Source organism: Thamnophis elegans, chromosome 12, assembly GCF_009769535.1.
Source record: "Thamnophis elegans isolate rThaEle1 chromosome 12, rThaEle1.pri, whole genome shotgun sequence".
In the NCBI taxonomy this organism is placed as follows: Eukaryota; Metazoa; Chordata; class Lepidosauria; order Squamata; family Colubridae; genus Thamnophis; species Thamnophis elegans.
In genome coordinates this window covers 45898157-45915264 of record NC_045552.1, presented here as the reverse complement: position 1 = coordinate 45915264, position 17108 = coordinate 45898157, and the positions used below count along the sequence as shown (strand labels likewise).

The window sequence follows — 17108 nt, the reverse complement described above, 5'->3', positions numbered from 1 at the left end:
TCGTTACCCTCCTCGTCCTCCCCTTCCATTTTCTCCTCCACTCCACATACCCTATTTCCTTCTAGCACTGATGATGTTACCTAGTTGGGTAATGAAACATCTGCAAGAAAGCAACCACAGTTCAAAGGGCACCAAGGACCCCACAATCCTACTCCTGTTCCTCCTCCCGATCTCTGTTTCTCCTCCACTCCACATACCTCGTTCCCTTCTAACGCTGATGACGTTGCCTACATGGGCAATGAAACATCGCAAGAAAACAACTCAGCTCAGAGAGAGCACCAAGGACCCCACCGCTCAACCCTGAGCTACAAATCTTCTCAAGGGACCCTATGCTACTCCCAGGCGCTTTCTTTGCCCTATGCAGGGGTGGGCATCAAAAATTTCAGCAATGGGTTTGCTGCCTGGTTGCTGGGTGGGCGTGGCTATGGTGGGCGTGGCCTAGTCTGCCTCCTGCACCATGGCGGGTGTGTGTATATGTGTTTTCGCCTTCCCCGGGCTCCGTAGGCTTTCCTCGAGCCTCTGGAAGGGTGAAAACTGCCTCCTCTGGGCTCTGTAGGACTTCCAGAAGGCCTGTTTTTTCCCCTCCCCGAGCCTCCGCACAGGCCCTGCATGTATCTTGAATCCAAAATGGGCCGCGTGGAGTCTACTGGAAGGGGGGGCGTATCCGAACCAGCCAGAACGTTAGCTATGGGTTCTCCCGAATCTGGGCAAACCGGTAGCAGCCCACTCCTGGGTATGGCCAGCCAGCCAGCCAGCCAGCCTAGCAGTGAGAGAAACCAATGTCAATTAAAACAAGGAGGGGAGGAAGAGATAACGAGCCGTTTCCCCTTCTTGCTCCCCCCCCCTCTCCCCCTTTGCTCTGTGCCTCTTTTTGTGAAATATATTGAATGCCTTTTACTCAATAACAATAGTTAGGCAATAAAAAGATGAGTGAGCAAAAACGCGGTATATCATCATTTTGTTCGTGACTTTAGCCCAATGGCAAATGAAAGGCATCCAGAATCAATTCCAAGAAGCTAATAAATTCTACCAATGAAAGCGGGGAAAATATAAACTTTTGCAACCTCATCACCCGGCTGATTTGTAAGCAAAGCAGACTCTCTGCTCTGTGCCACCTACACTTTTACGTCCAAGTGGGTAATATAACATTTCTTAACACCGCCGATATTCGGGCCGGGAGTGCGGGAGGAGGGGGGGGGCTAAACGCATTTATATCTTCTTTCTGGAAATGCATGTCCAACTAATATTACGGTAAAAATAAAAATGTTTCACCTGCTGGAAAACAATCATGCCGATTGCTATCAGTCATTCCTCTAAGGAAGGATGTCAGGGAGGCAGGTTTTCCTTCAAGGACACCTAAGAATTTTTTTTTTCAGATCTTTACCAGGTCTTTGGAATGGCTGTTAAAAAGAGACGGCGATGAGGGGCTCGAAAAACTTGCTCAAAATTATGCATTTGCAAATTGGGATGTTCTCATACTCTTGATGATCTGGTTGGGGGGGGGGGTATCTCTTGAATTCCGGGTTTGATACAAATGTTTGGGAAGTTTGCCCTTTATTTCTTGATCTGCTGCAGCAAGTATATTTGTTATACTACCCAGCCATTGGCTGATCTTTTAGCTATAGAACGAATGAGCTGGAAGGGACTTTGGAGGTCTTTTAGTTCATCCCCATGCAGGAGAACCTATACTATTTCAGATAAGTGATTGTCTCAATGTAAAGGTAAAGGTTCCCCTTGCACCAGTGGTGGGATTCAGCCAGTTCGCACCTATCCGGGAGAACCGGTTCTTAACTTTCTAAGGGGTTCAGAGAACCAGTTGCTGGAAGAAATCTCCTTTTGTTTTTCCCCACTTTGCAGGGCTAATCCTGCAAGGAAGGCAGGAAGGAAACATTCTGGTGGTGTTTCTAGCCTAATCTTTATTGCCCTGCTTACAGGAACTGCTTCTCCGGTTAACCCTTATTACATTGTAACAGCTAAGGCAAAGTGCCCATCGACCTGAGTAATGTTGAGTTGGCCATGCCCACACGGCCACATGACCACTAAGCTCGCCTACCTACCTGGTCATTAGGACAGAGAACCAGTTGTTAAATTATTTGAATCCCACCACTGCCTCGCACATATCTGCTAGTGGTTCTCGACTCTAGTGGGTTGGTGCTCATTTCTACTACAAAACCGGTAGTAGAATTCACAGGTTTCAGCCGCCCACCCTCCTGATTCTATGCTGCTCTATTTAGGCACATTTTCAAGCCGCGCTCATGTGTGCAAGCCTCTTGCGCAATCAAAGTGCATGCATGGAAGGCCGAGTGCAGGCGTGGTCGGGGTGTGCGCTCACATTTGCGAATTGGTAGGGAAAGTAAGTGAATGTCACCCCTGTACTGAATAGGTAAAGGTAAAGATTCCCTTTGCACATAAGTGCTAGTCATTCCTGACTCTAGTCTTTCCCAACTCTAGGAAGCAGTACTCATCTCCATTTCAAAGCCGAAGAGCCAGGGCTGTCCAACGATGTCACCGTGGTCATGTGGTCGGCATGACTCAATGCCGAAGGCGCACGGAACACTGTTCCCTTCTCACCAAAGGTGGTTCCTATGTTTCTACCTGCATTTTTTACCTGCTTTCGAACTGCTAGGTTGGCAGAAGCTGGGACAAGTAATCGGAACTCACTCCGTTACGCGATGCTAGGGATTTGAACTGCCGAACTGCTGACCTTTCTGATCGACAAGCTCGGCGTCCTAGCCACTGAGCCACCACATCCCCGGCGAAAAAATTGTTACTCATTATGAAATTCTTAGGGATAGCAGAGTTGCTTCTATATGTTGATCCTTTAGGTCCTTTTTATTTTAAGAAAAGCTCTTTTATCACTGATATGATTCAACCTTATGGCAGAGGTGGGTTCCTACCAGTTTGCACCTATTCGGTAGAACCGGTTCGTCAAATCTACCGAACCAGTTAGAAGAGGTTCCACCAGTGGACCCGGAAAGCAGGCCACATCTACAGAAGAGGTTCCAAAAATTTTTGAAACCCACCACTGGCAAGGATCTTTTTTTTTTTTTTTTTTTTTTAATTTTTTAATAGATTTTATTGGTAAAAAGAAAATACAACATCCATAACTTGTAACAAAACAATACAACTACATTTCGAGATATTCCCATACTATCAAATCATTATAAACATCAAAGGTTAGGTATCTTTCCCTCCCTCTTTTCTTCCCTCCCCCCTTACTTCCTTCTCCCCTGCCTTCCTTCCTTTCTTTTCTCCTTTTCTCCTTTCCTTCCCCCTCCTTTCCCTCCCTCGCTCCCCCCCTCCTTCACACATACCTTCCCTCCTTCCCTGCCTCTTTCCCTCCTCCTTCCTTTTCTCTTAATCTCCCTCCTTTCCTCCCTCCTTCCCTCCTTCCTTTCAACTCACCTTCTCTCTTTCTTTCCCTCCCTCTTTCCCTCTTTACTACCCTCTCTTCTTCCCTCCCTCCTTCCTCCCCCAGTTTCTTCTCTTTCTTCTCTCCTTCTTTCTTCCCACCTTCTTTCCCTTCTCTTCTTTCTCTTCCTCCTCTTTCTTCCCCCCTTCTTCTGCCTTTCCTATTCCTCTCCTTTCTCCTCTCCATCCAGACTTCCCTACTATCCTCCTTCCCTCCCTTCTAACCTTTGTTACATTTGCGTATTTTCCTCTGCTGAGGACAATCTGGTTCTCTTTCCCTTTCCTTGCTTGAAGAGGCAAGGATTATACGTCTTCTCGCCTCATCTAAAATGAAGTTTGATCACTAATTTCATGCAGGTAATTATAGCGAATTTCCTATCAGCTTTTTAAAGTTTTCCCAGCATTGTAGCGTGACAAAATTGCTCGACGGTGGGTTCTCGCCCCTGATACATTTCTCCTTTCGTTTATCTCTCAGTTGTTGTATATTGTTCATTTGAGTTATTGGTTTAATCGTGATAGGTTAGTTAGCTATCTCTTTTTATGTCTAGGTCTTCACTGACTCATCAAGCCATTTGTATAGCTTCTCCCAGACTGTATAAAAGTCTGTGTCTTCTTTGTCATTAATTCGCATCGTCAGTCTGTTCATTTCTGCTAGTTCTAAAATTTTATTCATCACCATAGTGTTGGTAGGGGCATTTTCACTCTTCCAGCACTGTGCGTAAACAATCCTTGACGCTGTCAGAATATGGACTAGGAGGTATTGGTCAGATTTGCAAATTTTTTGATCTATTATTCCTAATAAGAAAGTTTCCGGCTTAAAGCATAGTTTAATTGACAGGATTCCATTCAGCCATCCTAGTATTTGCTTCCAATATGCTTTGGCTACCGGACACGTCCACCACATATGGTAGTACGTGCCCAGCACCGTTTTACATTTCCAGCATATGGCTGAAACTTTTGAAGACATTTTCGCCAGTCTTGTCGGTGGAAGATGCCAGCGGTAGAACATTTTATATATATTTTCTTTATAGGCCGTCGACTTTGTCAATTTTAGATTCCATTCCCAGACTCTTTCCCAGTCGTCTAGATCTATTGAGTGGCCGATGTTTTGGGCCCAGGTTACCATGACTTCTTTTACTCTTTCTGCTTCCGTTTTTCGAATCAGTAAGCAGTTGTATATTTTTGAAATTAATTTCTCATCTGGTCCAATTAAAATTTTATCTAATTCCTGGTTCTTGTTCTGGAAGCCAGGTTGTGCTAGGTCGAATTTATGTTTGTTTTGAATTTGAAGATATGGCCACCAATCGATGTTTATTCCCTTATCAGCCAAATTTTCCCTGGGGTTTAGTTTGTTTTGGTCGTCTAGCAACTGTTGGTAGGTAACAATTTTATCCAAGTTTATCAAATTCGGGTATATCAGAGATATCCATTTAGGTAGTTGCGTATAGTATCTCCTTCTAATTTCGAGCCAGTCCTTAATCAATACCCCCCTTAAATGGTGACTACTAAAATAGTTGTGGATTTTATTTCCCTCGCACCATAAGTAGTTGTGCCACCCGTATTGCAGGTCGTGGCCCTCTATTGTTAAGATTCTTTTATTAGCTAACATTACCCATTCTTTTATCCACATAGTTGTTGCTGCTTGATGATATGTTTTCCATTCCGGTAATCCCATTCCCCCTTGAGTTCTTTTATCCTGCAGGTGCATATATTTTATTCTGGGCTTTTTACCATTCCATATAAAGTTACGAATCATTTTGTCCAAATCATTATAAAATTTTTCCCCTAGCTTAACCGGTGCCGTTTGAAATAGGTAGAGGATTTTTGGGAGAACATTCATTTTAATTACTGCGACTCTTCCCATCAGTGATAGTTGTAGTTTTGACCAGGTTTTTAAGTCCTTTTGGGTATTCTGTAACAACTTATCATAGTTGTCTTCTTTTATGGAAGAGCACTTCGCAGACAGCCAGATCCCTAAATACTTAATTTTTTTAGTTACCTTTAATTCCATTGTTTCCTCTAGTTCTCCAATCTGGTTTTTGGGGAAATTTTTTATAATCATTTTTGTTTTTTCCTTGTTTATTTTTAAACCGGCCACACACCCAAAGTTCTCAATGTCCTTCATCAAATTCGGTCCTGAAAGTAAGGGGTCTTCTATGATAAAGACCATGTCATCCGCGAAGGCCTGTACTTTATATTGTTCTCTTTTTATGGTCAAGCCCCTAATTTCCTGATTTGATCTTATCCGATTTAAAAGGACCTCTAGAGACGTAATAAATAGTAGTGGGGAGAGCGGGCACCCTTGTCTAACACCCTTTCCAATTTGTATCCTCTCCGTTAGTTCCCCATTGACTATAATATTTGCAGATTGCCGTGAATATATAGATTCTATAATCTTAATAAATTTATCGCCAAATTTCATCATTTTTAGTTGAGTGATTAGAAAGTTCCAATCTAGGTTATCAAAGGCTTTCTGAGCGTCGACAAAGATTAATGCGAGTTGTTTCTCGGATCTTGTTTGATAGAATTCCAGGGTGTCCATTATTATTCTTGTATTGTTTCTAATATGTCTTTTTGGGAGAAAGCCGTTTTGATCCGAATGGATACTTTGATTTAATATTATTTTTAGTCTTTCCGCCAATATTGATACAAAGATTTTGTAATCTGCATTTAACAGGGATATGGGTCTATAATTTTGGACCTTGCTACTGTCCGCCTCTTCCTTTGGTATTAGGGTAATGTAGGCTTCCCCCCATGATTTTGGGACCCTACCATTTTGCAATGTATCATTACATAGTTCTAATAATTTGTCTTCTATGGTATTTTGAAGTTTTTTATATATTTCCGACGGGAGCCCATCCGGCCCAGGTGTTTTATTGTTTTTTTGTTTTTGAATGGCCTTTTTCAGTTCTTCTTGTGTGATTTCTTTATCGAGCATCTCTCTCATCTCCTCCGACAAGACTGGAAGCTTCTGCTTTATAAGGTATTTTCTAATGTCCTGTTCATTAATTTCGTCTTGTTTATATAGTTTCCTATAATAGTTCTGTACTATCTTTTTCTTTTCTCCTATTTCTTGTTTCAGATTCCCCTCCTCGTCATACAGTTGTTTAATAATTCTTTTGACCTTCTCCTTTCTTATTTTGTGGGCCAACCATCTCCCAGTTTTATTTGCATGTTCAAAATAATTCTGCTTCATTTTCTTAATGTTTTGTGCTATTTCCTCTTGGGAGATCAAATTTATTTGGTGTTTAATTAACTCTCCTTTTTCCCTGTGTCTACTATTTTCTGGCTCTTTCTGGGTCAGCAGTTCCGTCTCTCTTAGTTCTTTGTTCAGTGTATTAAGTTTTTCCCTGTGCATTTTGTTTCTTCTTATTATATAGGCTATGGAAATTCCCCTCACAACTGCCTTCATCGTGTCCCAAACATTTTGTATTGAGGTCTGCTCTTTACCGTTTTCTTTAAAGAAGTAGCCCAGTTCCTTTTCTATTTGTTGTACAAATTGTTTCTCTTGTAGTATGTTCTGGTTTAATGTCCACCTAGCTTTTATCCTTGCCTGGCAAGGATCTTGTAACTTGACAGCTTTAAGACTTGCATGCTTCAATGCCAGAGTTTCTGAATAGCTACTTGGACCAACCTAAGTACTAATTCATTATTTCATATCAGGTCACATGAGCGGCAAGCCACTCCCATCCGGTCACATGGGTGGCAAGCCACTCCCACAAAGGAGGCCACACCCACAGAGTAGGTTCCAACAATTTTTGAAACCCACCACTGCCTTACGGGTAGCCTTATGCTCAACATTCTCCCTTTGTACGATGAGGGATAAATATTTTAATAACAAAAAAAAAATAAGGAAGGAACAAAACAACATTTACTGCAAAGCTTTGTAACCTTAAAGGCTAGCTGGATTTTTATCAACCCCACATTCTGGTTGGAACAAAACCTTGGAATATCTGCTTCCCCTTTTCCATCTGCTAGTCCCTGGGGCTTAGCCTGTTGCATGGGTACTCTGTTGCTCCTCTTTGCTTGCCTTGTGATAAACAAAAGACATATGCTAATATATTTGTCCGTGATGGCTGATTCGTCTTGGACAATCTGCTGTGCGCAAGCACATGAAACAGCACATGGCGTCCAGCATCAATAGGAAAGTTTAAAAAAAAAAGGAAAGGAAAGGAAAAGCAATTACATTCCCAAGCCAAAAACACTGGTCTCTTCTTATCTTGACTCATTAATTTTCATTCCCCACTCAAAAAATAAATAAAAATAAAAAATTAGAACCGATTGGTCTGAAAGAGTGTTATTAATTCCCCTCTCCCCCTCCCACCTTCCCAAAAATGATTTCCAAAGGTGGATTATTATTTTTTTGAACAGATGCTAGGGACAGTTGAAAGTAAAATTAAACATGGCAATAATACGCAAAACAAAACCTTTAAAAGGAAAACACGCCCGGCGCGAAGAAAGTTGGTGCAATCCAAATATTTTGAATGGAATGAAGACATATGTCCAAAAATTAGCATATTGTACGCCCCCCCCCAAATCTAATTATAAGTAGTGTCCAAATTCAATCTGGCCTTTAATTAAAAAAATATTTTGTGTTTCCACAAACATATTCTTTTCTTTCAATCATAAAATAAACTAACGAGGGGTATGTGCATGGAGATTCTCAAGTAATTTAGGTCTTGCTAGTAGTCCCAAAGGGGCTTTTTAAAAATGGAACTAGAGTTTGTTTTTACTTGAAGAAGTTTCGCTTCTTATCCAAGAAGCTTCTTCAGTTATGACTGAACTGAAGAACTGAAGAAGCTTCTTGGAAGACAAGTGAAAAACAAGGAAAAAGGAAAAACAAAGTCCAGTTGCCTTTTGAAAAAACTTTGGTACTAAAATCTTTGGTACTAATTAGAGCAGAGGTCGACCGTGGCATGACAAAACCGCGGTCCACTAAAGCGCGCCCGATTAAAGCGCGTACCTGACGTCATCAGCAGCACGACAAATACGACCGCGGAGAAAAAAGGGCGCTTTAAAAAGCGCTTTTAAAGCAAGCCGATTCACGTTAAGGTAAGGGTTAGGTTTAGGGTTAGGGTTAGGTTTAGGGTTAGGTTAAGCGTTAGGGTTAGGTTTAGGGTTAGGTTAAGGGTTAGGTTTAGGGTTAGGTTTAGGGTTAGGTTAAAGGTTAGGTTTAGGGTTAGGTTTCGGGGGGTTAGGTTTAGGTTTACGCGTTAATTTTAGCTTTACAGCTCACAGCGTGCTTTTTTCGTCGCACTGTGATGACGTCAGGTACGCGGTTTCGTCGAGTGCGCTTTAGTCGACCGCGGTTTTGTGGTGGAACCGAGGTCGACAGCCTTAAACACTCAAAGAGCCACAAAGGTCCTACCCGGAAGCCCCCCATTAATTTTGAAGCCAACCGGAAGTCCGGTTCCCCCACCATAGAGTTTCCTCATAGCGCAGCATCCTTTTTCCTCTACCTGTCCTAACCGAAAGCCCTATCAATTGTGGAGCCGACCGACAACAGGGAGCCACAGCAGAGGGATGAAAGAATCACACGCGGCTCCAGAGCCCCAGGCTGCTGACCCCTGAAATAGGGGGAGGGGAATCAATCACAATCCTCCTCTCTAAAAACCAGTCAACCCCGCATCTGTTTCACACAATTAACAATTTCCCCCCACAAAGGCTCTATGGTATTTCAAGTTTTCAAATCAATGTCGTTTGTTTCTTTACTCTACCCCTCCCCTTTTCACCTTGTGGAAAGAGAATTTATGATTTATCACTTTGTTGTTTGAATATATGTATGCTGAGAGCTTATGCACGAGAGACAAATTCCTTGGGTGTCCAATCACACTTGGCCAATAAAGAATATTCTATTCTATTCTAAACTTCTTTAATTGAGCTCAAACAAGATAGAAACAAAAACCCAGCAACGTTGATTTCCCACCGGTTCTCAATGTAAACCAACAATTTCCCAAGAAAGAATGGCAGAGAAATACACCTGTGTGTAAAATCCCATGATCTGTAACTTCTCCAGCTTCCCAGGTCAATAGTGGGTCGTGAGCTGTTGTAGTAGTCATTGTGGGAGGTTAGTGTCAGGCATGTAAATTCAAATTCAGAAGATTGATTGCTCACGCCTATTCACAAGAGTCTAGTCAACTAAGGCTAAGCATTAAATGGGCTCTAGATAAGGGTTAATGGAATTCAAGAGGGGACGTAACAATTTTAGGCTGAGTCCTCTCTTGACTCCACTCCCAGCTTCTGCCTCTTCTCCTACTGTTCCTTTCTGAGCTTCTTTCTCCGTTATGTAGTTGTGGGCTCCTCCGTCCCTTATCTGATCATTCCCTAAGCAGCATCTCTTCCCCTGTCTCATGAAGATCATTCCCACATACCAGATGTCAAGAAGCCTTGGATATAGTCCTATGTAGGGAAAGCAACACTTTCAAAGGATTTGCACAGCCCAAAGCAATCGTGGTTCTTGCAAAACAGTGAAATTCTCACTTTTTCAGCCTTGCCCTGAAGTGGAGAGTCCTGTGAAACTCTGTGGGAAGAGAGTTCTTTTACATTCCTGGGGCCAAAATCACATCCTCCACATATATTGCGTCTTGCAGAAAGATCTACTACTGCTTAGCTACTCCAGGGTTCTTTCCATGGATGATGTCTTGTGATTCTCTTCCAGGGCAAGCTTGGTAAATTATTTGGAGAGGTAGCCTTTCATCCCCACCGCACCTCAGCCTGCCACTGGAACATGCTTTCAATAATTAGCTCAATCTCACAAAAACTCCAAGTTACAGCAAAGCTGGCAGTTTATGGCTCAGAGCGCTATAAATCATTTTCAAAATCATGATGATATTAACGGAAACCAGATGTGAAAACATATGTTTACCATGCCTGTGTAAATTGCTGACTTGCCATACTTAATAAACATAGATACTTTTGTGTTAACTACATATACCCCTCAATAATGAATTCCTGAATCCTTGATGATAGTATCATCTCCGTCATCACCATCATCGGTATTGGCCTTGATAAAGATAAAAGTGGCAGACCTTGTTTTCTTCCTTAATGGTTTTATGATTTCAAGCCGCCTTAGAAACAAAGCAGGGGAGGGGCTAAAATGCATGTAATAAATCAATAAAATGTTGGCAATTGAATTAAAATTCAAAAATGCAAGAGGCAAGCTATAATGAATGCAAATGCATTAATACAATTAGTTCATTGCATTCACGTGAAACACAATTCATTGCAAGTGTAAAATACAAGGAATGCAAACACAAAGAAGTCGAACAACTTACAGAAGCCGCAGCCCCGACATGACCACTCTTAAGTATTTCTGAACTGACAGATGATTGGATAAGATGGCGTGTGAACTTATTTTTGCCAGAATGATTAGCGCTGTTATTCTGTAGACTTAATCTGAATCAGCAAAACTAGATGTCACAGAAAGTCTGAGATAGATTCAAGAATGCAACTCTCCGCCAACTACCAGAGTTATAATCAAGTACGCATGACTTAAACCATCCTTAAAGGTAAAGGTTCCCTTCGCACATATGTGCTAGTCGTTCCTGACTCTACGGGGCGGTGCTCGTCTCCGTTTCAAAGCCGAAGAACCAGCACTGTCTGAAGACGTCTCCATGGTCATGTGGCAGGCAAGACTAAAGGCCGAAGGTACAGGGAACGCTGTTACCTTCCCACCAAAGGTGGTTCCTATTTTTCTACTTGCATTTTTTACATGCTTTTGAACTGCTAGGTTGGCAGAAGATGGGACAAGTAACAGGAGCTCACTCCGTTACTCAGCGCTAGGGATTCAAACAGTTGAACTGCTGACCTTCTGATCAACAAGCTCAACATCTTAGCCATTGAGCCACCGTGTCCCTAAACCGTCCTTAAGATGTATAAAAACATCTTAAGTGTGGGGATTTTTAACCCATTCGTATTACAGACTACAAAACAATTTACTATCATTTTTTTTTAAAAAAATCAGGTTCAATGGTTCTTCCTTGCTGAATCTACAGAAGTCACGTAGCTTCAGCAAAACCAGGATTAAATTCTGATACTGTGATCCAACCAACCAATAAGTTACTGCCCACAGTTATTTGGGATTCAGGTGGCCTTTAGGACTTATTTATAAACAAACAAACAAACAAACAGTAAAGGAAACTGAGCAAAAGAACCAAGTTTTTGAGCACTTATTAAGTTACAAGCAGGACTTGGCCCATCCAATAAAATTCTACCAGATATGGGACCATATAGTGGGAACTTTGAGAGAGTGAGATTACCCTTTTGTAGAATAGGTGTCTGTGTGTCTTTCTGATCCACCACCACCCCTTGTGTTAAATGGCAAAATACTGGAGGCGAATGCAAATATCACCCAATCCAAATCATTTTCCAAATTAGAGTATGCTATAATCTATACAATCCTTCTAATTTTAATATACAGCTATAGAGCAGCAAAAAAAAGTCTAAAAATCATTTTGATATGAGAAAAATTAAAAAAAAATGGTGTTACCTTTCTCTTTTGAGAGTCTTTTGGGATTGGGTCCAGATTCTTGATCTATTGCTTCTCCTTCTCTAATATTTGATAACAGACCTAAAAGAAAATTGAAGGTGCGCGGGGAAGGGGAGAAATAAGGATCAAATTAGATAGATAGTTAGATAGATAGACAGACAGACAGACATAGATTATAGATAGATAAAATCTAATTAAACATATACATCACAAAGATGATTATAGTATTTTAAGTCCAAGACAATGACTCGGGGACTGGAAATATATTTGTGTGTACACACACACACACACACACACACACACACACTGTTGTGGCCCAACAGTGGCCATCGGAGCTGTTGCTGGAATCTGACAGCGATGAACACTTTGGGACTGCGCTGGAGGCTGAGGAAGACTCTGGGGGGTGTTCGGAGTCAGAGCAGGGACTAGAGAGGCCTGTTGGCCACTAGATGGCATCTGAGTCAGGGAGCAGTGAGGAAGAACAGAGGGAGGCTGTTCCTGAGGTACGTATGCGTAGTGCTGCGAGGAGGAGGGAGCAGCTTTGAAAAAAGGGTCACCGAAGGAAATAGGAACAGGTGGCTACTATTGGCCCCTCCCGGACAGCTTATAGGTGGGGCGACAGGAGGGGAATTTTGCAGGAAACAACAATTTACTGAGCCAGCCGTAGAGAAAGATTGGGAGAATTTCGTGAGTTCAAGCCTTGTTTCATAGAGATAGCTTTCTGGGCTCCCAACCAAGGGGCTGCTTATCTCCCTCCTTAGTTGTGGCAGACAGCCAAGTCTGCATATTGTAGAGGCTGGGGACAGAACATATACATATACATACATACATACATACATACATACATACATACATACATACATACATACATCAGTCATTCTTTGTGACAAAAGGTTTAAGGCCATGGAGCCCAAGACCCTCTTTAGAATTGATTTCGATGAGAACACAGAAGTCCTGAAAAGGAATTTTCACATTAGGTGATCTCAGTTTTCCCCTCCATTGTCAGGATGGCTGTGCGAACCATGCCATTGCAACATAAATTACTGTTGTGGCCCGCCAGCAGATCTGGCAGCAGTTTCGGACAGTGAGGAGTTTGGGGAGGAACACAGGCCAGTCCTGGAGTCTGAGGAAGGCTCTGATGAAGGCTCTGCATTGGAGGCAGAGATGGGGCCAGGGCCATCCAACAGTTATCAGCTGCCTTCGGAGTCGGACATCAGTGGGGCAGAAGAACATCTGGAGCCTGTTCCCGGTGTGCGCATGCGCAGAGCTGCCAGGAGAAGGGAACAGCTAAGGAACAAGGGTCGACCCAGGAGTAAAGCCACAGGTGGACGGTGAATGGCCCCTCCCATAGGGAATAAAGAGGAGCGAAAGGAGAGGGAAGTTTGCAGGAGACAATCAATTCATTAAGGTGAAGATCTCTTCCTGCCAAGTAGTGTCTGCTACAGAGTGGCATTTGGAAGATATTGGCCTGGCAGCTCTCCAAGCCTGATAAAGGTCTGTAGTTGTGAAATCTCTTGAAAGACTGTTGGCTGGGACTTGGCTGGAGAGGAATTCTCTTCAACCTACAGTAAATAGAAGGGGTTTTATTGGGAAAAAGAGTCGGCTTCCTGCTTTTGGGAAGTCTAAGTCAGAACAATTAGGACATTTATTTATTTAGTTATTAACAATTTATATGGCTTCCAATCTTGTTGTTGTGACTCAGTGGCAGAAAATACAGGAATTCCTCGACTCACGACTGTTCCTTTAACAGCTGTTGAGTTACAACTAAATTCTTGAAAATAATTCTCTAAGGTGTAACAAGGCTTGAGAGAATTATACAAAGAAAAAGTGTTGTGCTCCCCGGAAAGGTTAAAATAAACTAATAACCGGACTGATTCATCAAAATTATTTAGGATGAAAAATGCCTTTAACAGAGTAAATCATTTGAAAGAACAGGGATTTTTCCGCAATTCTTTTTGCCTAATACAGCCAGCAAGAGGGTTAACAGTCAGAGCTGATGGATGTAAGCTTGAAAACCATCATCTGTCCTGTTGAAAGAGCATTTTGAAAAGAACAACAACCTAACAGCTGGAAAATCGTACAAGTATATAACACCATGATGACTATGGGAGATATTTATGTCTTTGCTGATTAGAATGTGGCATCGTTTATCCTTAACGTATTTAAACCCAATTTTGACTACAAATCTAAGCAATCAATTATGGACACTGATTTGCTGGCATTTAAATATTTCAAAATATCTGGGTCAAATAGGACCAAATAGTCTCCATTCCATCCTTCTCCACCATTTCCATAATTCTATAATTTGGGGAGAGGAAGTAGCTAATTTCATTAACAGATCCATTTCAAGCTTAAGATGCCTGCAAATCTTTTGAAAGAGACCATTTTGAATTCAAAACTTCAATGGGACATTGCGTGAAATTTCATTCTCCAAAAACAAATATGGGTACGTCTTACAAAGCACTATTAAAATCTAAAACTTAACCGATCCCTAACTTAAGAACTGAACTAAAACATCAGCATTAAAAAGGCCAGGAAAACAAACATTTTCATCCCCTCCTAAGCAGGGATAGGATTCAAAAATTTTAGCAACTGGTTCTCTGCCTGGTTACTGGGTGGCTGCACCACGGCAGAGGTGGGGAGGAGCTTTTCACCACTCCCAGGAGTCTCCACATGGCCTGTTTTGGATGCCAAATAAGTCTGTGAGGGTAAAAACGGCCTCCCCCGGGCTCTGGAGGCCCTCTGGAGGCTGGAAATGGGTGCATTTCTGGACTTCCGGAAGACCTGTTTTTCACCCTCTCAGAGCCTCTGCACCGGCCCTGCACTTGCCTGCCATCCACGAAGAGACTCCTAGGAGAAGCGGAGGGGGACGGGCGGGGCCAGCCAGTCCTTGCAACTACCCGTTCGGCAAACCAGATGTAAAATTAGCACTTGGTTCACCCAAATTGCTCCGAACCACCTCAATCCCACCCCTTCTCCTAAGTCATAATGGATGGTTTCGCCTTGACGGACAATTTATTGCACAACAGAGTCTCCAACATATATAGGTTTGTTTCATTTCTCTTCCTTTCCCCCTCCCTGCCTATAACAATTTTCAGATATTTACTGCCCACAGGAATTCCTGCCTCCCATTTCCCGCAGGGTTGTTCCTAAATTCAAAACAATGAAACGGTACAAACCAATTCTATCTGGTGTGTTGTCAATTTGGGAGGGGGAACTTGAAACACTGCTGCTCTGGTGTGAAGAGGCGTGGCTCCCAGGTCTCTGGCCCTCTTCTACAGATGGAGCAGGCGAAGGGCTGTCTTGGATCCTTTCCTTTAAAGAAAGAAAGAAGATTGGTTCAAGCAATTAGTTGTGTTTCTTTCAGGATTCCATTCGAAGGTGATCCAAATGAATCTCTATACTGACTTCCCAAATGAAACTGAAAATTGGAACAGAATCGGACACCTTCATATCAGTTTATATAATAATAATAATAATAATAATAATAATAATAATAATAATAATAATAAGTCACCGAAAATCAGATGGTCAAGATCTTGTGGGATTTCCGTATACAAACCGACAAAATACTGGCGCATAATACACCAGACATCACACTGGTTGAGAAAAATAAGGTCACAATCATAGACATCGCAATACCAGGTGATAGCAGGGTCGCTGAGAAGGAACATGAAAAATCATAGACATCGCAATACCAGGTGATAGCAGGGTCGCTGAGAAGGAACATGAAAAAATCGCAAGATACCAGGACTTAAAAATCGAAATTCAACGACTATGGCACAAACCAGCAGTGATAATTCCAGTGGTAATTGGCACACTGGGTGCTATACCAAAAGCACTGGAATTACATTTAAAACAGTTAAAAATTGACAAAATCACCATCAGTCAAATGCAAAAAGCCGCACTGCTTGGATCTGCATGCATATTACAAAAATACGTTACGACGTCCTAGGCCCCTGGGTGGGGCCCGACTGGCCGCTGTGATACAATTGTATTATAATAATAACAACAACAACAACAATAATAATTGTTCAAGAACAAGCCTTAGCCACAAACTACATGAAGGCAAAAATTCAACATGTTACCACCAACAGCAAATGTCGCCTCTGTAATGAGAAAGACGAGACAGTCGACCACTAGATCAGCAAGTACAGCAAAATTTCACAAACTGACTACCTACAACGCCATGACCGCGGTGCTAAGATCATTCACTGGAAATTGTGTCAAAAGTTTGGATTTGAGTACAACAAAAACCACTGGCTCCATCACATTGAGAAGGTTTTAGAGAATGAGAAAGTCAAGATCTTGTGGGGCTTCCGAATCCAGACTGACAGGCACTTGGCCCACAACACACCTGACATAACAATAGTTGAAAAGAAAAAAGTATGGTTCATTGACATTGCAATACCTGGAGATGCGCGAATTAAAGGTAAGCAGCAAGAAAAAAAAATCACAAAGTACCGGGACTTGCAAATTGAAGTTGAGCGACTGTGAAAAAAGAAATCGTTTGTTGTCCAGATTGTAATTGGAGCCCTTGGAGCAATACCTAAAGGGCTACCTCGCTATTTGGAAATTTTAAATTTATCAGACTTGAACATTCTGATTCTACAAAAAACCACCCTACTTGGAACAGCTTATATCCTCCGACGTTACCTTAACAGTTCCTAGGTCCTTGGTTAGGACTCGAGCTATTGAGCTGCCAACCAGCCCCAAAGGCTGTGAATCTCACCAAAGATTAACCACGCAAAAATAATAATAATAATAACCTCTCCGAGGAGCTTTACCTTGTCGTGGTGGAGAGGCTTCGCGCTCTAATGATTCCACAACTCTGCCAAAGATTTGTTTCAAAATTGCTATGCTTCACCTTTTAGTGCATCAAAGACAACTTGACTTTGACTTCGAATTTCATCCAGAGCCATCTCTGGGTTCTGCTTTTAAGGCTACCTTGGAATTCTGTACTTCAGAGCAAGCTTTTTCCAGGCCTCCTATTTCAAGCAAAACCTTTTGAAGGTTGTGCAGAGAGTTTTATGACAAGGGGCCTTTACCAAGAGTAGGTTGTGTGGTCTGTTCAAAATGAATTGTGGAGAAAACACTGCCTCAAATGTGTTTTTAATAGGATAGTTATTGGACATTCAATAGCAAGTGAACCTCAAAATCACAGATGTGTATCTATTATGCAGTGGATAATCCTCAACGGGGCTGCTTT

The 17108-nt window shown here is 42.1% G+C and overlaps 1 protein-coding gene across 1 annotated transcript in view; it reads right to left on the bottom strand.

The window, feature by feature from the left end:
* DACH2 (dachshund family transcription factor 2) overlaps positions 1 to 17108 on the bottom strand; it is a 330864-nt gene that overhangs the window by 41683 nt on the left and 272073 nt on the right. The window contains 2 exon segments of the mRNA XM_032227064.1: positions 1933 to 1943; positions 15079 to 15214. Of these exon segments, the coding sequence (XP_032082955.1) occupies positions 1933 to 1943; positions 15079 to 15214 (147 nt within the window).